The 7885-nt window shown below is 41.6% G+C and overlaps 1 protein-coding gene across 2 annotated transcripts in view; it reads right to left on the reverse strand.

The window, feature by feature from the left end:
• Positions 1–7885, reverse strand: part of DDX46 (DEAD-box helicase 46) — a 78752-nt gene that overhangs the window by 30492 nt on the left and 40375 nt on the right. For both annotated transcript variants that reach the window (XM_017532363.2, XM_017532362.2), the window contains exons 14-15: positions 5467–5631; positions 4334–4496 (exon numbers count right to left, since the gene is read on the reverse strand). In XM_017532363.2, coding sequence (XP_017387852.1) covers positions 4334–4496; positions 5467–5631 — 328 coding nt within the window. The remainder of the gene's footprint in view (positions 1–4333; positions 4497–5466; positions 5632–7885) is intronic.

Genomic DNA, 7885 nt, shown 5'->3' on the forward strand with positions numbered 1-7885 from the left:
AAAAAAAAAAAAAAGAATAAACTGTGCAAGAACTTGGATGCATAACAAAGTCATTAAGCTGAATAAAAAAAAGCCAACCACAAAAAGTTACAAAATGTGGGATTCCATTTGCAAACTTTTTTTTTACTTTGAGACAGGGTCTCACTCTGTCTCCAAGGTTAGAGTAATGTGGCACAATCTCGACTCACTGCAACCTCCGCCTCCCAGGCTCAAACAATCCTCCCGCCCACCTCAGCCTCCTGAGTAGCTAGGAGGCTAATTTTTTAAAATTTTTTACAGAGATGGGGGTCTTGCTATGCTGCCCTGGCTGGTCTCAAACTCCCAGACTCAAGCAATCTGCCCACCTTGGCCTCCCAAAGTGCTGGAATTACAGGCACGAGTCACTGCACCTGGCCTGCAAATGTTTTTAAAAGAACATGAGGCCAGGTGCAGTGGTTCAGCCTGTAACTCCAGCACTTTGAAAGGCTAAGGTGACTGGATCATCTGAAATCAGGAGTTCAAGACCACCTTGACCAACATGGTGAAACCCTGCCTTGACTAAAAACACAAAAATTAGCTGGATGTGGTGGTGCATGCCTGTAATCCCAGCTACTGGGGAGGCTGAGGCAGGTGAATTGCTTGAACCTGGGAGGGAGAGAGGTTGCAGTGAGCAAAGACGGCACCATTGCACTATAGCCTGGGCAACAAGAACAAAATTCTGCCTCTGAAAGAAAAAAGAAAAAAAAAGAAAAAAGAACAAGAACACATGAGTGGTTGTCAGGGGTTATGGATGGGGAAAAGTACCTTTATAATTAATTACCTTTATAGAGACGCATGAGGGAGATTTTTAGGAAGTGATGGAACTGTTCTGTAACCTGATTATGGTGTTTTCTGTGGGATGTGGCTAAAGCAACCAAAATACTGGAAGCAGTCCCCACCCTCAGGGTCCAACAGAAATGACTAAACTGGAGGCGGGTGCTGCTTCCAGATGGCGAAATCCCATCTGTACTAAAAATACAAAAATTAGTCAGGTGTGGTGGTACATGCCCGTAGTCCCAGCTACTCAGGAGGCTGAGGCAGGAGAATCACTTGAACCTAGGAGACGGAGGTTGCAGTGAGCTGAGATCCCGCCACTACACTTCAGCCTGGGTGACAGAGCAAGATTTCATATCAAAAAAAAAAAAAAAAAAAAAAAAAAAAAAAAAAAAAAAAAAAAAAAAAGTGGCAACTCGAGGCGTAGGGACAGAGATAAACTGAGGGAAATTTCTGAGATGGAATCTCACTGTTGCCCAGACTAACCTCAAACTCCTAGACTCAAGCAACTCTTCCACCTCAGCCTCCTGAGTAGCTGGGACTACAGGCATGCAACACTGTGCCCAGATTAGGGTTGTATCTTAATAGGTGTTTAGGTTTCACAGCTTATATGTATTTGTGAAAACTCATCTGTGTACATTTCACTAGTTTATCTATAAGATGTTTTTTCTTTTTCTTTCCTGAGACAGTGTCTCACTTTTGTTGCCCAGGTCAGAGTGCAACAGTGCAATCTCACTTACTGCAACCTCCACCTTCCAGGATTAAGTGATTCTCCAGCCTCAGCCTCCTGAGTAGCTGGGATTACAGGCAGCTGCCACCACACCTGGCTAAATTTTTATGTTTTTGGTAGAGACAAGGTTTCACCATGTTGGCCAGGCTGGTCTCAAACTCCTGAGCTCAAGTGATCCACCCACCTTGGCCTCCCAAAGTGCTGGGATTACAAGCATGAGCCACCTCGCCCAGATGACTTTTTTTTTATAATATTCACAAATTTTGCTGTAGTCCCAGCTACTTAGGAGGCTGAGGAGGGATAATTCCAAGAGCCCAGGAGTTCAAGACCACCCCGGGCAGCACAGGGAGACTCTGTGTCACAAAAAAAACAAGTTTTGAACTAGTGTTAATGATATACATATTGACATGAAACGTGATAACCTGCTCTCCAATTTATTTGAAATGTGTGAAAAACTAATAAAAATTGATGTGTGGGTAGACAATGAATAGTAGCTAAAAAGAGGATAAACAAATATAGTCATCCCTCAGTATTCTGAGGGGACTGTTTCCAGGACCCCTGGCAGATACCAAAATCCTAGGATGCTCAAGTCCCTTATATAAAATGGCATAGTATGCCCATATCATCTACATTGTCCTGAAAACTTTAAAAAAATCTCTAAATTACTTAAAACCTCCTATTACAATGTAAATACTATGTATTAATAAATAGTTTGCATACTATATTATTTAGGGAATGACAAGAAGAACAGATTTTGTGCACGTTCAGATTTTGTTCACAAATTTTTTTCCAAAAATTTTCAATCTGCAGTCTATGGACAGAAAGGGCTGACTCTATATACATACAATGGAATATTATTCAGCCTTACAAAGGAAATCTGACAAATGCTACAACACAGATGAACCTTGAAAGCATTTTGTTAAGTGAAAAGGGCAAGTCACAAAAAGACAGAGAATGTATGATTCTACTTAAAGGAGGTACCCAGAATAGGCAAATACATAGAGACAGAAAGCAGAATAGAGGTTATAAGCAACTGCTCAGGGGTGGGGGGAAAAGACTTGTTGCTTAAAATAGTAGTGTCTATTTGGGGTGATTAAAATGTTCTGGAAACAGACAGTAGTGAAGCATTGTGAATGTACTTAATGTCACTGAATTATATACAAAAAATGGTACAGTCTAAGGCCAGGCATGGTAATTCATGCCTGTAATCCCAGCACTGTGGGAGGCCAAGGCAGGCGATCATCTGAGGTCAGGAGTTCAAGAACAGCTTGGCCAGCATGGCGAAACTCCGCCTCTACTAAAAAATACAAAAAAATAAGTCAGGCATGGTGGCATGCAACCACAGTCACAGGTATTCAGGAGGCTGAGACACAAGAATTGCTTGAACCCAGGAGGTAGGAGGCGGAGGTTGTATCGAGCCGAGATTGCACCATTGCACTTCAGCCTGGTTGGCAGAGCGAGACTGTCTGAAAAAAAGTAGGAGGGGGCAGGGGAGTGGGACTTTCTATGTAGTGAATATTTACCACACACACAAAAAAAATCATTTCCAAACATTAAAAGTTAACCAAACACAAATCTTCAAAAGTCCCTTTAATTTTATCCCATATGAAGCCTGTTGGAAGTAGACTGTATTTCAAAGATGACAACAAGGTATGTCCTATTCCACATGCTTTTCTGCATATGGGATGATACTCTCTCATCAACAGGTGACATCTATGCTTCCATTCCCTTGAATCTGGGACAGTGTGGTAGCCAACCTATTGTCTATGGCAGAAATGAGGGCTCTGCCAATTCCAGTATCATCCTTTTCCGACTGGCCAGCTTCTGGTTCTTTCCTCTTGGCCAAGCAGCCTCATAGAGAAGCCCACAGGGCCTGGACCAAGGCCTAACTGAGCTCCCAGTCAAGAGCCAGCATCAATTTGCCAACCACATAAAGTGAGGTAAATTGGTAGGTGATGTCCAGCTCCACTGTGTCCCAGCAGGTATAGCATGAAACAGAGACGAGATGTACATGGTGAGCTCTGCCCAAATTGAAGATTCATAAGCAACGTAAGTAACTATTGCCAGTAAATTTTGGAGTGATTCATTACTAAGCTATTCAGTTAGAACATTTAGCAAATGAGAATAATTCAAACTATATCTATTCCATGTGTTTTGTGGGTTTTGCAGTGGCATGATCTTAGCTCACTGCAATCTCCGCCTCCCAGGTTCAAGCAATTCTGCCTCAGCCTCCCAAGTAGCTGAGATTACAGGCACATGCCACCATGCCTGGCTAATTTTTATATTTTTGGTAAAGACAGGGTTTTGCCATGTGGCCAGACTGGTCTCGAACTCCTGACCTCAGGTAATCTGCCCGCCTCGGCCTCCCAAAGGGCTAGGATTACAGGCATGAGTCACTGCTCCTGGTCTGTGATTTGTGTTCTAGTTCCACACATATGTAACAATAGCAGTATCACAAGAAATTAAAATGTTACTTTGAGATTTGAGTAAAAGCTCCTTAAAGTGAATCATGAAAACCTACAGATAGCATGAGCAATGGACAGGGTAAAACACAGAGAAAAGTTACATGTAATTCCTCCATAGTTGATAAAGGGTGATAGAATTTGGTCAAACCAATGTATGCCTGTATGATTTTCTTTCTCTTAGATGAAGCAAAAATTATACTTACTCCCACAGAGCACAGTTGAGTAAGAAGTGATATAAACTTTAGTTCTGAATTATAGAGAACAAAGTAAACATCATTTAGAACACAGCACAATGTTTGTCAAGTACGAAATAGATATTTTATGTGTGAATCAAGTTAACAGTTACCTCCATGAAGAGACATGCAAGGATAAGATGCTCTCATTAAATCCTTCAGAAGACCATCAGCATGTTCCTGCTTATCCACAAATATAATGACAGATCCTGACTCTTGATAATGGCCTAGAAGCTCAAGTAACTTCAAGAATTTCTTTTCTTCTTCAATCACAATCTGAAAGCACCATATTGTACCAAGTTAATGGAGTGAAAATGCAAACAGATCCCTTGGACAGAAATATTCATTTTATTTGTGGTGAATGAATAAATGACAATATCTTGCTATATCTTTACCAAGGGCTAGGAAAATGTTAATTTTAATTGCAAATAAGAAGAGCCAAAAAGAATTGTAAACTTTCTAGGTACAGAGTCTTGCAAATGTAGGCATATGATCATCTGTTCTCTCTGGCTCTTAATTTCATATCCTAGTAACCAAGAAGTAAAACAGGTATGTGACATTTCTTTTTCCTTTGTAGAGACAGGGGTCTCACTATATTGCCCAAGCTAGTCTCCAACTCCTGGCCTCAAGTGGTCCTCCTACCTTGGTCTCCCAAAGTACTGGGACTATAGCCATGAGCCACCATGCCTGTCTGGAATGTAACATTTCTATGTATCAGCTCACCATTCACCACTTGCTACTTCTGGTGAGAGAAACTAAAACGAACATTTAATTTTGTCTTTAAAGAGACAGGGGCTCACTATTGCTAAGGTGCTATTCACAGGTGTGATCCAGCTACTGATCAGCACAAAAGTTTCGACCTATTCTGTTTTTTTGCCCTGGGCTGAATATCCCATCTTTAGGCAATCTGGTGGTTTCCCTGTTACCAGGAGGTCACCACATTGATGCTGAACTTAGTATGGACAAAGATCAGCATAGTGAACTACAGCCCAAAACTATGGAAAATGAGAAGCTGGGACTTCAGGCATACACCACTGCACCCAGCAAAAAAAAAGAGCATTTTAAATAGCCAGTTCCATGGAACAGTATAGTTAAGTGTATCTGGTAAAATACTGAAGGCTACAGTAGTTGTATATGACTTCATTTTAGAAATTATCTTGCCTACCTCACAAACAGTGATCTCAAAAGGGTTACACATGCTATCTAAGTATCAAGGAAACTGGGGTTTCCAAAAGATAGTACCCACCACTTGCTGCTCCACGTCTGAGCAAACCACACTCCTGCCTCCAACCTGCACTTCAATAGGTTTACTCAGGATTCTGCGAGCCAAAGCCTCCATAGCTCTGGGGAAAGTAGCTGAAAACATAACTGTCTGTCGATCAGGACGAACATTATCCACAATGCGCATGACCTGAGAAAAAGAAAACATTTCATATAAATATGGTAAATATAGTCTTCAAAGCTTATGCAATGTTAAAAACAAGTAAAAGGAAATTTTGAGAACAACTATCTCAGTTTTGCTACTCCCACAGTCTCCCAATCTCAAGAAATGACAGCCCCACATACGCTTAGGCCAAAAATGTAGAAGACATCTTTGATTAATCTGTCACTCATCTTACAACCAATCCATCAACAAATACAGTGGTCTATCGTCAAACTATTAACTAGGATACAACCAGCTACCACTGTTTTCCTTCATTTATTCAATACATTTTTATTAAAGACCCATCTTGAATCAAGTACTTTTCTAAGTACTAGGAATACACAATAAAACAGACAAAAAGAGGAGGATTCTGGGAAGTTGGCACACCGGAAAATCACCAGGAACCTGTATTCATACCTAGACAACAATTGTGCTGGTAGAATCTGTCTGACGTAACCACCACGGAACTCTGGAGTCTACGGAAGATTTGCAACTTCCTGGGAAAAGCTTGGAAGATAAATTGTGGCTAATTTCCACCATTTTCGGCTCTTAGCACAGTAACAGTTAACCATCCCCCACATATAGCTCCACAGAAGGCAGGCATGCACGTTTCTGAAGCAAACTGTACACAGCTTATAGGAGCCAGGGTGGTGAAGAAGAACTCTGTCCTCCAAATATGGAGGATCTATGCTCTGATTAGTACTTCTGATCACAGAGGTGAAGACAAAGAGACACTGGTTGCTATTGTTGCATTCACACTCCCCAAACCACTACAGTCCTGGGCCTCTCAAGCTGAAGTGATTACCAGGGGATTTAAAAGCCTAATGCCCCTTCCCTCTGCCTTAATTTTTCTCCTTTTGACAGCCCAACATTAAAGACTAGGACATTTAAAAACAAATGAATATCCAGAAAAAATTACAAAGTGACAACACATAGAGAATGGCACAGGCTCAGAAAACACATGAGATGACCTTAAGTTTACACCTCAGGGCAATCCTTGCCACAGACCACCTACAACAATCAAAAACAAAAATAATAAACAATAACAGTAATAGAAAACAGCAAACCCTAGGGAAGGGGAGAATCTGATTCCCAAGTTACCACATTACTAGATTCAAATGTCAGTTTTCAGGCTGGGTGTTGGTGTTTCAGGCCTATAAACCTAGCACGTTGGGAGGTCAAGGCAGGCAGATCACTTGAGGTCAGGATTACGAGACCAGCCCGGCCATCATGGTGAAAGCATCTACTAAAAATACAAAAATTAGCTGGGCATGGTGGCCAAGTAATCCCAGCTACTCGGAAGGCTGAGGCAGGAGGATCACTTGAACCCGTGGGGGCAGAGGTTGCCGGCCTGGGCAACAAAGTGAAACTCTGTCTCAAAATAAATAATAACTCTCAATTTTCACTATTTTTTTCAATATAGAATTATTCCTGGAAGCACACTACTGCTTGCCAACTCCTCTCTAGGTAGAAGTCAGCATGCAGCTTTGTATTCAATAGAACCAGCTTTGATTTACATCACAGTGTCCTTTTGTTGCTACACCTCCAAATGGTGATGCATGACACTGAAACCTTACTGTTTTTTAATCTATGAAGCTTACAAAATAATCACAAACTAACCAAAATTTTCCTCTTTTTTCTTGAGACAGGGTCTCACTCTGTCGCCCAGGCTGTAGTACAGAGGCATGATGTTGGCTCATTACAGCCTCTGTCTCCCAGGCTCAAGCAATCCTGCTACTTCAGCCTCCTGAGTAGCTGATACTATAGGTGCATGCCCACCCCCCGGCTAATTTTTATATTTTTTGTAGAAAAGGGGTTTCGCCATGTTGCCCAAGCTTGTCTTGAACTCCTGAGCTCAAGCAATCCACCTGCCTCAGCCTCTCAAAATGCGGGATGATAAGCATATCACTACACCCAGTCTCCGGCAGGTTTTCAGTTATCAATAAACAATTATTCAGCATTTCTCTTTCATGTACTTATATAAATGTACATTAACCACATACATGTACATAAGCACACAGACAGAAATACATGAGAGAATGTTGAATCAATCATTTATTTTGTTTACATGTACTTATGTATCTATATGTACTTATGGCAAAGAAAGATTCACAGGGCCGGGCGCGGTGGCTCAAGCCTATAATCCCAGCACTGTGGGAGGCCGAGGCGGGTGGATCACAAGGTCAAGAGATCGAGACCATCCTGGTCAACATGGTGAAACCCCGTCTCTACTAAAACTACA

Source organism: Cebus imitator, unplaced genomic scaffold (genome assembly GCF_001604975.1).
Source record: "Cebus imitator isolate Cc_AM_T3 unplaced genomic scaffold, Cebus_imitator-1.0 Scaffold76, whole genome shotgun sequence".
NCBI lineage: Eukaryota > Metazoa > Chordata > Mammalia > Primates > Cebidae > Cebus > Cebus imitator.